This window comes from Temnothorax nylanderi, unplaced genomic scaffold (genome assembly GCF_030848795.1).
Source record: "Temnothorax nylanderi isolate EJ_2023f unplaced genomic scaffold, tnyl_v1.0 TNYL_tig0009_pilon, whole genome shotgun sequence".
NCBI classification, from domain to species: domain Eukaryota; kingdom Metazoa; phylum Arthropoda; class Insecta; order Hymenoptera; family Formicidae; genus Temnothorax; species Temnothorax nylanderi.
Window position 1 is genome coordinate 1900009 of NW_027249071.1, and position 17830 is coordinate 1917838.

The 17830-nt window shown below is 40.6% G+C and overlaps 1 protein-coding gene across 22 annotated transcripts in view; it reads right to left on the reverse strand.

Moving 5' to 3' along the window:
- Dnc (phosphodiesterase dunce) overlaps positions 1–17830 on the reverse strand; it is a 296932-nt gene that overhangs the window by 44064 nt on the left and 235038 nt on the right. For 17 of the 22 annotated variants that reach the window (XM_071726336.1, XM_071726400.1, XM_071726355.1 and 14 more), the window contains one exon: positions 17275–17295. The exons of 3 other annotated variants lie outside the window; for them this stretch is intronic. In XM_071726336.1, the coding sequence (XP_071582437.1) occupies positions 17275–17295 (21 nt within the window). Of the gene's footprint in view, positions 1–8264; positions 8907–13259; positions 13387–17274; positions 17296–17830 lie in introns of those variants that run through there. 2 more of the 22 variants (XM_071726422.1, XM_071726432.1) reach the window with 2 other exon arrangements.

The following is a 17830-nucleotide window of genomic DNA, read 5'->3' on the forward strand; positions in this document are numbered from 1 at the left end:
TCTGAGTAACCTGAGGAAGAGGAATTGTCTGTATGCTTCCCGTGGAAAAGATCTGTCGATCTGTGTCCAAGTTGGGTGCGAGAGAGAGAGAGGTAGATTGATAACCCCTTTGCTCGCAATGCGCAGGCGCAGCGATGACGTCACGCTCAGCGAGCGTCGCTGCGTCGCTCATCCGGCTCACCGACACTCAAGCGTCGTCTACAATACACGGAGTAAGCGTGGAGTAAGGAGTAAGAGTAGGCGTAGGAGGGCTATGTACGAGGGCGTTTGCGCATTGTGGACGAAGGTTACTAATCTATCTTTTTCTTTCCTTATAAAAAACGTGGTTCTCTCTCGCATCCAACTTGGACACGGGCGACACAGGCTTCATTCTTCATTCCCTTTCCAGGTATATATGTTCTAAGGTTTTCGATTCCTCCTCATATCTAACGGTCACGTTCGTTATTTTATGTGTCCCATTTTTTTTTTGCATCGCCGCAACGGTTGATAGCGCGCGTATGCGTTGATACGGTCGTTTAATATATTCTAAATATAACCCGGGAAACACCCGCACGTAGAACGTACCGTGATTACTTATTTTACACTATTAATGGCGATATTTAGCGGATACGTGGATAAACATTTTCGCATATAATAAGCGAGATTACAGAGGATTTTGCGTCAGACGGATCTTAAGCCCACATCCTCCTACATGTAGACGGCTAATTAACACAATATCTCGCGGTACAACAATAAACAAATATATCTACAATAATGTTATATATATCGGCCGTTGTGTGTATATGTGGAACAACGCATAAACTCAGATTACATATCTTCTTTCAATCTCCCATCGATAAAAACGACGCAAGCTGAGGGCTTCGAAATGCCCAAGCTGCGCACCACTTCATCTGTTACAATTAATTTTACTTTCCGCTGAAAAGCACACCCTTCGAAAAACTGTTGCATGTGTCGTGATCGATCATTACTTTGGAAAAAGAGCCAAGAGCGATATCGCTCCAGATTCAGTTCGCATTTCTTTCTCCGCAGCGTTTCCGCAACGATACATTTTCCCCGCATATACCGTGATTTAATGCCCTAAAGGAAAATATATCACCCCAACAAAATTGTGCATAACGTACGCCAGGAGGAAATCGCATGCGGTGTAATCAGCAAATTATTTATCCCCCGCTTCTTCTCGCCCATCTCCCGCGAGAGAAAATTGCGTTTCACCCTCGGGAACAATATCATGGAAGCAGAATAATTTTGGATGTTACCCGTTCCATCTACCAGCGGAATTACCGTAAACTTTTGATGCAATGAGAATCTTCAAGGATAATATAATAATAAGACCGCCATTCAAATAATTACTAATCAACCTTGTTTGTTCGCTAACGTCAAAAATAGTGCAGAATAAATTGTACTAAAATAAAAAAAGATAAAAATAACGCGAACATCTTACCGTTATATCGTAGCTCGGAACTGCTTTTAATTTGTTTACATTATAATGAGAAAAAATAAAGCAATATATTACTTGCTGAACTGTATTATTATCGCATTTTGGCAGTTTGCCAAAATCGCATGTGCATATGTACGCAATTAATCTAATATCATTATCATCAGCATGTAATTATAATAAACGTACTTAAATTTTATGGATATAATATTCAAATTGTTTAACTTATAATTATATTATCGTATAAAGGTTGATATTACGATACTTCTTGTTTACTTTATTAATATTGTATTTCTATGGTTAATCGAGAAATTCGATATATGTATATAGATACATGTATATATACATCCGTAAAAGGTCAATGAATCAATTATGATGTAATTACAATAAATTTGCCTTAAAATATTTCTGGATATAATATTTTGAAGCAGATATAACTTCCTGTTCTTAGATATCATGTTAGTTGCGGATGTAAGGATCTCAATCTAAAATTAAATGCCGCGAATGGCAATCATGACTATCATGAGACTTACGCTATACGCATGCAAAACTGATTACTTAATACGAGCGATATAATTAGCAACATATATTCCACTCTCGCGATGATGATAATGATATTAATACGCTGATTAAGTTGAGATATGCACGCTGCGCTAGAGGATCACATAAGCAAGTAATCCTAATTAATTGCATACATCAGACGAGATACGCAATAACAGAGAGTCAAAGGAAGTGAGAATAAGTAGTGCGCCAAGATAAATGCATCAACAAAAACATGTGTATGCGTAAATTAATGAAATTAAAACGCACAATGTGTAGATTAATTGTATTATTGCCAAGCAAAATTTAGAGGATAATTTATTCGCGCAACTAATTTTTTTTTTAACTTCTCGTGATTTATAATTAAATATGCGACAAAAAATATCTCTGCGATAAATATCTCGTGATTTTTTATTGAGGTATAAATAAATTATAAGTTAATGCGTTGTGCGTCAAAAGATTATAGAACATATTTTAATTGGAATCACTTCGCATGGAATTACGTAGGCGAATGTATAATAGTATTATATATATATATATATATATATATATATATATATATATATATAATACTATATATATATATATATATATATATATATATATATATTATAGAATTGAACTCTTCCCTATGAATATCACAGAAAGGTCATAAGTTACGGGAAATGCCACGATGGTCTTCCCTATTAGCACTACCATTAATTATTTGGAAAATAATTTTGTGTCAATCACAAGCGCGCCAGAACATTTATAATCGCGATCGTCGAACGTTAATAAATAAAAATGTCGATTTCCCATGTCATTTAAATTCGCAATTTAAATAAATTTACTCATTATATAAATTAACAGTGAAAATCATTTCCAAATCGTTTTCGCTTCATTAAACTTTTTGCTATTCTCGATGCGTTTCCCGAAATGAAAAATCAACACAAGTAACAAATCTTCCCTCCGTGGTGAGGTAGAAAATAGGTTTCCGTCACAATAATTTAGTTATAGTTCGCTGGCTATGGGGAAAATATTGGGTGGGCGAAGGGAAGAAAAACATTCTCTTTATCCTCTCTCGCGATATGCAATAAGTCTCTCATTGGTTCTCTGACGTGAGAATAGCAAAAAACGCAGCACTCCGCGTAGAAATACGTTTCAGCAAGAAGTACGTTATAATATCTATATTGCGGTAGGAAGGTTCGCAGATTATAGAAGAATTCCATCTCTTCATACACATGCCGGTATATGCGCGCCTACATTGTCGCAGCGTAACTTATTCTATTTCGGTCTGGAGAGGAAAAAGAGTCGAGCGAGAGACGGGCTCTCCAAAATATATTTTATACGCATTTTCTTCCGCCACCGCTTTCGAGAAAAGCGTATACGATCGCGCAACGCATTCACGTCGCAACGATAATATCATGAGGAATGATTTAGGAACAAGATTAAATTCCATATATTTGCCGTACGTCACCGGTCTACGTTATGATGTAAGAATGCTTTTATAAAGTTGACGTTGTAAGCCTGAAAATAAATAAGCTCGACCTGCCGGAGTGAATTGCCCGAGTAAACTCTCGGCGTTGCCACTGGCAAAGGGTCGTCCCGATGTAGCTAAAAAACGCTCGCTGTAATTCTCTTTAAACATCGAAGGATAAATATGGAAGTCGCCTGGGTACCCGATATACGTCACGAATGGAGTCGTCGGAAGAACTGGCAAGCGCAAAAATATATACGGGTTACGATGTTCCGGCTGTTCCGCAAATTCCTGGGCAAGCGGGTGACTTTTCATCTCGCCGCGGGTCAGACACGAGGCAGCAAATTCCGATAAATTACGGGCGCAGGGCCGCGAAATCATGTCCGATTGCGAGCGAATTCGAAATATGAAATTCTAGCATCGACAGTACGCGCAAGGCGCCAGTCCGGCAAACGCAGCGAAATTTCGAAAGAAAACACGTAAATAGCGATATGAGGACAGTGATATTTGTCTTTCTCTCCGCTTTTGTCTTTTTCTAGTCTACAAAAGCATACAGTATATAAGCAATAAAGCTGACTGACATACTACACTTCCGATAGAATTGTGGAAGCATGATTTACTCTTTCTCTTTTTACTTTTCTTTCTCTATGGAAACAAAATTTCGGGATTTTACGTGGAATTATTATTATGTATCTAGTAAAATTTTCTTCGAGCAGAGAAAGAGAGAGCAGCACGCTCTGTATTCACATTCAGCTTTTTATTGATTACATTCTCTTTTATTCTCATCTCAATACTATTCACATTTCGAATTTTTGGGGAAATAGAAGCCTGGATAACTTTATTGAAATTTCATGTCTCTGTGAAGTTTTTGGAATTATCGATTTTTCTATTGTTTGAAAATTAACTTTTTCTTGACAAAAATTTGATGGAAAGCCATCATCGCTTTTCAAAAACTAAATAAATGAAAAATGAAATCGAACAAATAATTAGCTGCACGCTTTTGTTTCAATAAAATTGCGCGCTTGAACATTGTTATTGCCGCCTTTACCAACGCTGATTGCGCAACAAATCTTGTACATGTCAAACATTTATGATAATATTATTATCTAACAACGTTGCTAATTAGCTGTCCAGAAGCTATGTCATTGATTGAGCAAATTTTTAATTAATGATATAAAATTATAAATCACTCGCTTTATGATCACCGACTGAATAACGTCGTTTATGAAACGTCTCATTCATCGGTTTTTTGTAACGTTCCAATCTACTGGCGACGTTCTGTATAATACAGCGAGATTACAGAAATGCTCGTTTAATGTTAGCGCGTACTCAGCCAATGCGTATACAGCGAAAAGCATTCTCTTTTCACCATGGGAACCGTATTTTCTTCATGCGACCGCAGTGCAAATCATTGAACGGTTTCTTTTACATGCGTCAGAGCGGCAAATAGTTACCGCGATGGTTATTTTCCGTAATCGATACGGCCGATTCGGTTGCTATAAAAAAAAAAAATACGATAAAAGATGCGCACTTGCAGCTTGCAGCATATTCACACAGAATATTGAGCGCATCGGCTGTCACGTCATTACATAAAATTTTGAAGCTGCGATTATGTAAAGAAACCAAAAGAAAATGTGGGAAAAACCTATTAAGAAATAGAAAAAATTATTGATTGAGCAAATTTCTAATTAATGATATAAAATATAAATCACTCGTTTTATTATGATCGACGACTGAATAACGTCGTTTATGAAACGCATGTATAATATAATCGAACAAAACTATCGTCGCGTATAAATTACCACGTGAATTATATCTTTTCTGTTTTGCAAAATATTTACTTTGGTAATGATATATGTGCCCGACAATTTAATGCCGATTAATAAATTAATGGCCGCGGATGGTCCGCTGCGTGAAACGGACATATATAACGGACTATAACAATAATGGAATTGTTTTGAACATGGCAATCGATCTGCGTATATATATGATGAGAAAACATCTGTATAATTGATAGTAAATCAATAGTTGACAGGTAATGTAGTGGAGGAAACCGATAGCCAAATATTGTGATTACGCAAGCAGATATAAAAGTGAATTTTGGAATGCAGACAAGGTTAAAGCGAACGCAAGCGTGTGTCGCTTTGAGGCCAGATAACGTCAGGCCGCCCGCGCCAGGCCGACAAACTGACAAGCAAGCGGAATATGAAACGCAATATTCGCTGAATAACATCTGATCATTCGACGAAAGTGGTGCTCGCGCACCACAGAAATTTTAATTTCGATCATTTGGATGTCTGCTTCAATGCGAAATATCGCATGTCGCGGTGTATGATCATCGTTTCATCAAATATCTGTGAGGTTTCCGATGAAAAATTAATAATACAAATTCGAGGAATTTAAAAGACCTAAGTAGGTAATGCAGATTACGTGCCGAGTACGCAATATCAAGTGAAAATTATTTAATGAATGCATTGTTAACAGAGTTCGCGGAACTTTCGCCGTTTTCGTTCTAAAAATCAAGCAGCATCGCATATAAATTTCTGGTATGCAACTTGCAAACTTCGTTCGATTGTACAACTTGAAAGTTTCCAATCTTGCTTTTCAAGGAGAAACTATCTTTCTTTTAACTAAATTGCACGTTAAATCATATATGTCTTGATAAAATCCTGGTTTATTTACAGCTAATCCCATTAAAATTTTTCAAAATTCCGGAGAAACCGAGTCGGACAATCCTCTGCATCGATAATTTTCAACCATCCGCTGCTAATATTTTGCATAGTAGTATCAGTAGATTAAACAATATGTCCAAAACAAACCTAAATCGAAAAGTAAAACTTTATGTTTGATAAATAATATTTAAAGAACAATATTTATCTAATAAACCTTCCATAAAAATACTGTATTTTTCCTATCTAAGTTATTTGAAGTTTCAATTCTGTTTTACCTACCCAAATAAATTCCAAACTTTGAAATAAACATCTAAAATTTGTTCAGCCATATGTTAATTCAAAATAGTATCCATGAGCATGAAAGAAAACTTGATCAACTACAAATGAATATTTCCACAAAAAATTGGAATGTTTTAATTAAAATCCATGTGGATAAATCTATTTATAAACATTTTGCACCACAGAGACTCAATGCACTAATGAACATCACGGCTGAAAATATTCTAGCGATACTGCAACGGCGTCCTATTGTAATTGCCATTCATAAATTTTCCACACGAAGGACCAATCTTTACTTGTATCACAAAATTATGCACAATCCTGGCATACGTATATATTTTTCCACAATGACGTAAATCTTTTCCTTGACCTCCTCCCGATACATGCTCTCATTAATTCACGCATTGATTCAGCATAATTACCGCGTTTACATAATCATCTCGTGTCTTGTTTCGTAATCTAACATAAGGATCCCGTTAAGTATCGCGCGGTCTTAAAATAGAATTCACGTCGCTCCGCATACACTCCTTAATAAACGTCCGATAATCAAGCAGGGATAACGATAATTCTGCGGGAATAACGATCCGTCGTTATCCGTGACTCCGTGGCTGGGACACCAGCCAAACAGAACGATGTGTTCCACGTATCTATGTGGATCAAGTGTCACATGTGTGATCGCCGAAATTCCGAAGACCGGCTGGCCGTTTTCCAAAAGGCGCGCCTATCCCCACGACGTTCGTTAATCAGATTTAGCTTGTATTATACTTGCCGAATGGCACTGCGCGCTAAAGGTACCTATACCAAATTGATATACTGCGGCCTAATAAAACCGAGCGAATTTCTACGAACTATTTCCTTGAACATCTGCCAACGCGTTCTGTCGCGCAATAATCGGAAGATTTGACATGAAAAAATGTATAGACGCCAGAAATAGAGAAATAGACGCAGATATGATAATCTTTGTATAATATTTCGATACAGATAATATTTATTTAAAAAAAAACGTGCAGCAGAAATAATTTTCACATTGACTGGCTAACATTAATTCGCGATATCCGTTATATTTAACAGCTCGTTAGAATTTATCAGAATGTCGATGAGATTCGACGGACTCATACGATTCGTTGCAGCGTCAAATCATTTCAACAAAGTGTGCTATTTTGTGTATTGTGCCGGGATAGAATTTCAACTCTATCAAACTCCGATATAATCCACAGTCCGCGAACCGAGCGACGGAGATACATCTCGTATATTCAAGCTTTACGTCATCCCGCACTCCGAGGGCAATCTCTCGAATGTTCGCCGTTGCGAGATTTGAAGATTGCATTTCGTATAATGCATTTAGTTGGGTATCTTTATGAACAATTCATTTTCCCGCGAAACATTATTGCAGTCAAGAAGTGGGTTAAACGTCAGTCGTTATTGTCAACCGTTAGTCTTCCAGAAATTATTCTGCCGGAACGTCTATTCTGGCATAAGAATGGATGGGCATCCTTCATAAAGCATCTCCGATCGTCTGTATGTAGGTTACTAAGAAAATCTATAACAACGCAGGATATACTCGTTCCAATATCGCATCGTACGAGGCTTTAACAGTACGTACAGCGTAACATATCCATGTGAAACATATCGTGTAATGCGTAGAAAAATGAAGAGGATCATTCCTGAACGACGGAAACATATCATATACATCGAAAACACGACATGAAAAATAGATTTAAGGCCGAAACAATTCGGATATCCGCATAGCTGGAAAAGCTTCTCGCTCTGAAATTGTATCGGGGACAACGAGGGGCAGGCTTCTTCTTCTCTTCGACATCACCGAAAAAACCCGGCGCCGACGGGGAAAGGCTGAAAGGCATCGATCGTAAGGAAGACTTACAAGTCTCTCTTGTCAAAGCATTGCTCCCAGAAGAGCGCCCGCCTGGGCGCTCGAACTCGTAACGCCGAGGTCGACATGGTCCTGGGAAGTCCGCCGGTCGAGCCGATGGTGCCGGCACTCAGGGCGGGCGAGCTCATGCCGCCCCCGCATCTTTTCAGGCCGCCGCCGCCGCAGACGCCGACGGTCGACCCGATGAACTCTATCAAGCCACCACTGGAGTCGGACATCGCGTTATACGTTCCTCGTACTCCTCATCGTCGTTCGCACACACACGTATCTACGCCATCCGCGCGAACGCGATCCGCCACGGTCGCTTCACCGCGTTGTCGTGCTACGCTGATTCGCCCGCGATCTCTCTTCATCGCGTCCCGATGACGTGGTGCAGACGCGATTCATGCTCCTACGCCACGTAACCGGCCGGCGAACGGACGCATATTTACACGGATGAAACGTCGCCGATCGATGGAGGTTGCCTCGAAAGGGCAAGGCCGCATTTACGTCTTCTTTGTTCAATATCCTCGGGCCGGTTCACCCGATCGGAAGGAAGAGGGACCACCTGGAGGAGGCGTTGAAAGATGCGCCCCCGACTCACCGCGGCTCACTCGTCGGAAGGTCACGAATAAAGTTGGAAACGATGCACTGTATCGAGAGAAAAGCGCGTTGCGATATCAATCTATTAATCATTTAATCATTTCGATGTAGCACGCAGAATTCGTAATGCGAGACCCGGACAAACGCGAATTCGGCTCTGCCGCTGATTAAAATCGAACCTGTCCGTGCATGGCGCAACAAAGGATCAAACGGCGGGCAAATTTTGTCTATCTGTAATTTTACAATAATGAAATTTAACTACTTAATCACGTGACATTTAGTGTGTGTGTGTGAATTAGCGGCGCACAGAAATCTGCGGCTTCTGTAACATTTACGATCCGTCATCCAGCATTCGCGTAACGATAGGTAATGAATACACCGCAAAATATTCGTTTTATTTAAATGCCATTGCTGTCGTATGTAGAATCTAATTTCGCGTAATTGTCCACTCTGTCAATTATCAATATCTGAGCGATGTGATCAAATTGAGATACACGTGACTGACGTATACATTATTTTATTGCACCTCCTCATATAGATAAATCACGATACGAGGCAAGTTCCTGATTAAAGCAGAGATTACATTCAAGGCCGTTATATTAAGTAATATCGTGCCGTTGATTTTGTAATAGCGATCGTAATCGACGTGTATTGTCAGTTGCACGTAGGCACGAGCGTACCGCACAAAAATACAACTAACGAAAAGCAATCATTGCATCGCTTATTTAAATATTATTTGTTTAATTGTAGAACAATATTTTATCGTTTCGCGATACTTCAACAAATTTCGCGCGATTTAAAATATAGCTTCACCGAGAACGAGCACGAATTTCCCTTCGTCCAATCGCGTTTCGATAGGCAATAAAGTTCCACGATAAGAGGTGGTGCTGCACTATTGCTTGGACTACTATTGAACGATATCGCGTCCGGAACAATGGAGGGGCCACTTTATAAGCCATGCTACCGACTGCGCGACAATAAACCGGGCCAAGTACCAACTTATCCAAATGAAACTAATTAGGCTGGGCCCTTCTGCCGTTGACTGAATATAGTCCCTTTATCAGCGAAAATTAAGCATTCTGGTAGCTATAAATTGGAGCACTCGGGCAGGCTGCGAACAGATACGGCGGAACCATTCGATCAAGAGTACAGTAATTGTGAAGAGGCGAATATGAATTCCCGTAAATAAAGCCGGATTACCGGAGACTATATCGCGCGAAGAAGTACCGTATTCCATAAATCGCACAAAAAAAAATCGAACAAAGATCCGAATGTATTCTACGTAAAATTGGAAAATTATTTCTGTCTTTCATATTTATCATTAAAAACTGAAAAATTGTGAAAGGCTCGACCAACGTTTTTGCGGCGACGATACGTCTCGATTCGTTCGCAGACACAATTTTTTTCTTTCCTTCAGAGTCGATTGATAAGCACGAACGAGATGTGAAAATCGGTCGGGCTGAAAGATGCTGAATGTGCACGATTATACGTTATACGCCAACGACGACTTCTTGCCGATGAATTAGCATACCAGTCTCGAGCAAAAATTTACCCAAGGAAAACCGGCACTCGAGAATGTTCCTTTACGTCGAATACGTCACTAATGGCCGTAAACACATCTCTGTTACGAGTTATGCAGTGTTCTATTCGAGACGCATTCGCGTGCTATTTGTTCTTTTTCTGTACGTATAGCGAGTCGATTAAATAAAAACATCGCGGAAACGAGCGAAAGAATGTTAAATGTTATGTCGTTTCGCACGTTACGCTTATTTCACGTATCTCATTAAGGCGTCTGGTCTTTATCGTCCGTTCCGATTTACACGAAACTGGAAAAAGAGAGCCTCAAAGAAATGATCAAAAGAACGCTTTTATTTGGCAAACATTTTTCCCACCGTCTGATTTCTGTGCTTAAATAAGGTCGGTTTGTAAGGTCAATGTTACGTGAAGTTACTTTGCGAAAGATACTTCGCGATTTAAATAGCCACATTGACAGCTTATAAATAAAACCGATAACATCTTGAGTAATCCGAATAGATTGGAATAATTTGATAAGATACGGCTAAATAAAGATATGTGTTAAAATAGTTTCTCTTACGTTTTCTACGATCATAACGATACAGATCAAGATTCCAAAAAATCAATTAGAAACTTTACGAAAATACGCGTAAAAAAATCCATGTAAAAAAAACAAATTTCAAGACACGCGTCTTCGAGCCCGTCCATGTCCGGAGAATTCTCTCGAATGTGAATCATACGTGATCAAACGGAACTATAAATACAAACAGCTTCTTGCGAGGTCGAGGTCAAAACGTCGATGCTTGACACTTCGCCGGTGACTGCATTTCCAATACCCTAATATATCGTCAGCCGAACGCGGGGAAACTTTAACACGTGCGATCAAATTTTCTTCCAATAAAACGAGCGTGTCTCGCGGTAAAGAGTTTCTTCTTTTTTTTCCAGAAAACCTCTAACGTGGGAAGCAATAGATACTCGATATCTTATCTGTGGCGCGACGAAAAATAGGTGTATCTTTCAAAATGAGAACGATGAGATGTGAGTCCGATAGATTTCCCGCATAATATTTATGGAACTCGTAAACACACACTGCAGATAACAATGTAATAACGGCTCTTGAGGTACTCATAGTTTAATGACAGGCTCGTAAAGGCAGGCTTGAGTGGAGAACGTTCACAATGATCACAATATTGTTATCGCACTCCCACCAATGACGCATAATCCATTTTTTTCAGCGATTGATCAGTATTACGTTACATGCAATTGTCGTTGCGACATTTCATTTGCGCTTCATTTGCGAGTAACTTCAAAAGCTCCGCATTTCATCAGCGATGATGTAACGCAAAGTCATAGCAGATCACGTCGGATTAACACAATGGCGAGCTTTGTTACGATCCATCGAGATTCTAACGAAATACTCTATGATAAACGTCATTGTTACGTAATAGCGCTATGCAGCCTTTTGGAACGAAGCCGAGTGCTCCTATTCTTTTTCTCACGTGTGGGACATTGAACGACAAGCCAATCCGGGGCAACGTTATCGCCGTTTCGCGTTAATGTCAACCGTTTAGGTCCAATTAGTTTTTTATCCCCTTATCAGATTATTCATTAGCTTGTAGCGATGGATATTATCAGAAAATCGTCGCAAGATATACTTCGTCATAACATTCGACGTATAATATCTTTCTCGTTTTAACAAGACGTTGCGTGTCTTACAACAATCAAATTGCGTTATCAGTTTTTGATAATATGCGTCACGGACAGTCAGCGAAAGGATTAATCAAGATTTCCAGAAATAGGCTCTCGTTGTGTCGCAACACTTATTATGGCGTAACATCTCCCGGTCTTAGAACGTCGAATCTCTTATTATCGAACTGATATTGATAATTGATAAGATGTACACGTCACGGACAAATATAGGCGCTACGCGTCAGAAAAATAGCCGAATTTGTATCGCGATACAAATCACGATATATCAAGATAGAAAATAAAATCCAAGTGTTAAATCGAGAATTAAAAAAGTAAACGTTAAATCAATAATATTTCATGGAGAATTGCGCGTATATTTCGCGAATGGTCATTGAAAATTGTCGTTTCCGCGCGGACAGAATTTCTCGTCTTGACGTGCGCCGCGTACAAACAGCTTTACCACTCTCAGCGGAACCCTCAATTGACCTAGCCATTCCAACTTGCTCGTATATTCAACTACCTCGTTAAGCGGACTAGCCAACTTCAAAGGATAATTTGGAATTTTCGATATTGTGACGAGTCGCTCGTACGCGAATATGTTTTCCCGAAACATATCACGAAAAGGTAACACTTTTTTTTTTACTGATCGCCCAATTATTCGTAATGAAAAGCTAATTTCGCGGTTGCACAGCAACTAGTTAAACGCAGGCAAAATGAAATACAATTTTTTCATTTTGCGAGAGATGGATCTAAAGCGATTATGTATGTTAAAAGCAAAACAAGATTCAACATTTCTCGTCATATTTCGACATGTATTAATTTTCTCTCGTTGCCTTTGTCAAAACAAATTCACTTCTTCAATTCTATCAAATTCAACTGCAGCTGCATATCTTTATGTCCATTTCTAAACGCAAGAATCCCGACGCCAGTGTGTTCCTAGGACCTTCGCAGATTCTAAAATTATCCGAATCTCCCGCCGCGCCGGCACAACCCCGCGGGGAAGCCCTCTTCGCCAGCCGTTCGAGTCTCGCACAAAACACGTCAAGAAAACTTTCTTCGTCTCGGCCCGAGAGCTTTATTGTCTTTTCGCGGAACAATTCGCGCGCGCGATATTTCAGCGAAATTTCGCGGCGCGAAGAAAAGAGAGAGGTGTACAGAGAGGAAAAAAAATATAAAAAAACGGAAAAACGCGCGACTTACACGCGTTCGCCGCACAAATCAGCGCGAGAATTCCGTGCTCTCGCGCGGTGAGAGCCCGTGAGCTGGCGTGCGAGGAGTCGGGTCTTGTATCGCCGTCGATCACCTCGTGTTTGCCGCGATGTCGAACTGGCCGGGGTGTTCTGGTTTCGCAGAGATTTCCCCCGCGGTGTACGGGGGATGGTGAGGTGGAGGGGGACTTCCCGACGGCGACGATTTGCGCGGGAAGCGTGCGCGCGCCGGCACTGCGCAACCTGGGGCACCCCCGTCGCTCCGCTCGCTCCTTCCGCTTTGCGAGCGACGTGCGGCGCGGCGCGGGCGAGAATGGAGCCGTCGTTCTCTCAGGTGATAGGACGGATGAATAGAGAGATAGGCCTTTGCGTATGTGTGCATATGCGTGTGCGCTTACGCGCCGCGACGCCGCGCTGACGTATGCCGGTCCGTGACGGCTGCGGCGATTACAGCGTTATGAAGCTATAGAGTTACCGAGCTGCAGAACGCGGCTGCGGAAGCTCGTCAGGTAGAGAAGACGGGAAGTTACTTCCGTGAAATTGTAACGGACGTTTTGTGCGGTGATACTCCACCACGTTAGCCGCAGGCTCCTCGATCAATCCGGAATTGATTTCTGGTACTCGGTAGAGGCGTCCAAGTTCCCCGACAGCTCGTGGGATTGAAAATATGCCTTGAATATCATTTCATATTGTTCAAAATTCAAATCCTACATGATGACATTTAATCCTAGAATAACGGGAAAAAATTTCACGATCGTGTAGCGTGAAATGTCTCGAGGCAACGGGTGTACGGCTTTTTTAACGGTATAAATCTTTAAATTTATGCGTCACTCCAATGCATAGTTCCATCTGTTTACAGCGGATTTTACAATACGTAATTATTGCTGTACAGCGCCGCAACGCGTAGCCAACAGACCGTTTTAATTGTGACCGCTCAATCTGCATACAGAGAGACATTCACCGGATGTTCAATGAATTTTAATGCGTCGGACATCAATTACGTTAAAGCATATTCGCATCTATGCGCGTGACGAGCGTTTGCGACACCTCGTCACATTTAGCGGTTTTTGACAGTTCCAAGGGTATACCTTCTTCAATCACTTTCTAATATTCTGCTCCATGTACTCTGCTCTCGCTACATCGTGCTCAAAATTCCGAAATTAATGACGGAAATTTGAATAACAAAGCGCTCTTCATTAAGAAAAAATATCTTTTTTTGTCGCTTTACGCAATCTCTCGCTGCCTGTAACATGTATGTCGAGCATCATGCAAGTCACCGCAGAGCAAGCCGCGCGTGTTTTTCTCTCCGGCGCAAAAGAAGTTTACGGACGCGTTTAAACGTCTCCGTCGTTTACAGACGCGTTATTAATGATCTCAAAATCATCAAGATTAAGTGTATTTAATTTTTCTAGCGAGGGAAAATACGAGCATATCGTGTAAACATGATTTCGAGTTATCGACAACTAGCTGAAACACAATTGTAGCGGGAGAGACTTTTTCACAATTGCAAATTATCTCGTATTTTTTTAGTTGCAGGAGATAAATACTTTGCATGCTTCCACAGAGTACATATCGGCAGTCGGATTTTACATTCTGTACCTCGTGAATAATCTTAAAGTATAAACGAATTGCGCAAACAATTTACATATGCTAACGCACTGTTTGCATTTTTCAAAAGTTACGTATTCTGTCTTTCTTTCTTTTCTTCATAGACCATATTACGTGAACGTGAGAATAGACCCGTCTATGCTTAAGCAAAAAAAATATAGTTATACCTATCCAGGCTTTTTGATATTATACTACGTCGGTCAATATTGATTTTTCAGATGAAATTTGCGGTTGGTATCGCATACGTTTTTTTACATATACATATATGTGTGTGCGTGTGTGTGTTTCTTTCGCGTAAAACTGCCAGACATCGGATTACGTAATGAGAAACCCTTGAAAACAGCCGTCTGGTTACAGAACGATCACTTCCAATTCCGTAATTGCACGAACGCGTAAGTGGTCTCGATAAAATAACGCGAGAGAAACGAATGATGTTTTTTAGGTTCGGATCTCTGCGAGCATCCACCTAAAATATCCGCTGTTACGGAAACGGAGTTTTTTTTTTTTAAGGAAACGTGCCGTGAAAGAGCAGGAGCGACAAAGTCCCGTATTACGCGTACACAATTATTCGCGGCGTGAGTAAACAATTCTGTTACAGCGCCTGGCGTCGCGTGAAACAACGTAGAAAACTAACGAATGCAATAATTAAGCGCATTCAGTCCGTCTAGTTTATATCATCGGCCGGGTCACGGGTTAGGTCACACTGTGCGCGCGCGCATACACACACACACAGACACGCAATCACACATGATACAATACAGCCAATTTTTCTACAAATAGAGGAATTTCGTTCAGTAACAGATCGTGCCGCTCTTTTCAAATATAATCGGGTAAAATTTGTTCGGGACGGTCTGACAGATTTCCTAAACGATTATCGGATAAAATCGGATGAAATTGCTCGCGTAACGCTCAAAAGTTAATTCCATCGCTTAGAGAAGCCATTCAGCTATTTTCATTCAATTTGAGAAGTTTGAGTTGGACGCCCTCCAGATACACAGGGTTGAAACACGTGACTTTGATGGATCGCTCTCGCGTTGCTCTGGCAATCTTCCGAACGATTTGCGTCTTATAATTAAATGGATGCGCCGCGCCGGTTCGCCGATCGCGAATATGTTGCGCGGCATGAATTTCCTGAGGCATATCGTTGCGCGACAAAGTTTAGTGCCCCACACATGGGTGAAATAACCATCGTAAACACAATGTCAACACCGTGCTTTCGGCAAAGGCTCGAAAATAGCGTAACGCCAGGTCGTTTCCCGCACCAACCGTAAACGGAAGTTGGTAATTGAAGTTGGTACAGACGCGATCGCGTGTACACAGGCGTGTCCGCGAAGTGTCGTTAACGGTGATTAAGTCGTGACGCCGGAAATAATCGCCGCGCTCATCGGAAAATCTAATTTCAGGCCCGTCAGACGCAATATCCAGGGACGCGGGAGTTTAGCGCCGATCGGCGCCTCTTTTCGTTCGCAACAATTGAAGAACTTAAATAATTAAATCGTCGATTCGCCATCTATTCGGTAATACGGAATTTTCAATCGCGCGGAATTATCGGCGAGCCGTTAATTGCTATTTAATAACGATTCGAACTGCGGGAATGTAAAATAAAATATCGGAATTCTACTTGCATTAATTCATTAAGATATAATTTTGTGACACACGGAGATATCATAATTGTTTAAGCGTGCACATCCTGTTTACAGGCACACGTGCGTATATTCTTTTCTCCTTTTTTTTTATCATCGTATAAAATATAAATTTTTCTACTACAGATTCCCTGGAAGACGGTAGGCGTTTATGCGTCACAGCAGATGCAAGTGAAAAGTGTCCCACACTATCAATCCGTGCGTTAATGCCACTTTAGATAAAAATATTTGCATAGTCTGCAGTTTCACTCGTGTGCACTCACGTTGCACTCATTCTATCGTAAAATGAGACCCGCATGCAAAACTCTGTCGTCGTAATACGTCCGACGGTACACTAAGGCTAGGCGGTGTATACACGGCACAACAATCGCGAAGAAACATAATGCGCAAATTATAAAACGGTAGCTACGTCTCACTGCGTCAAAAGATAACTCCCTAGTATTAACGAACTACAAGAAAATGCCGCTTTTTATTTTTTAGCGTGTTTTCCTGATAATTTTTGCGAATTATTGCAACACCGCGCGAGAAGCCCCCGCAATTTTATTCTCTCAAATCGTATCATTCCGTTCCGATGAGCAAACAATTCGCGCTAAAGCTTTCCCTTGTACAAAATATATGGTATGGGTTTTACGTGACGGACACGGTACGGTAAATTGAACGTTAATCGAGGTATAATCATCCAATCGTACAATCTATAACAACGTCGCGAACGACTTAAATTACGAGGTACTTAAGTTACGTGATGATGCAACTTACCTGTACTGATCGGTAAATATCCTGAAAATAAGAATATTCGTATTTATTCGATAACATTCAACTATGTTCAGCATGCGGTTAGTAATACTTATGCTTAACTCGCAAAAACGTCAAAGGTTACCGTAATCCGACGCTCAAACGAACATTACTATATCGTCACGTATACAGCGCGCATTTTACCGTACGGAATAACAAAATTCGCCAGGCACGATGATAGACAAGCCTAAATATAGTACGCGACGTGTTCAACGCTTCTAACTTTGAACTTAAAGACCGGCGGAAAGCAGCAAGAGAACGTTATTACGAATAATCTCTGGTTCGATAACGTTTCTATAATTATAGTGTAGAAACAAAAGACTCAACAAGGATTTTGCCCATTTTAGCCATCTAAATCTACGCTCTAAATCAGCAATATCGCTATATTACGGAATATATCGTAAAGCAATGTCGCTGTTGCGTAAGCGCGGGAATTTGCATGATCTTATGTTAAAGCTGTGTGTATTCGTTGCGTATACGTGAGGTCGATGCGATCTTGTGTCCAAGTTTGCTCGATTCC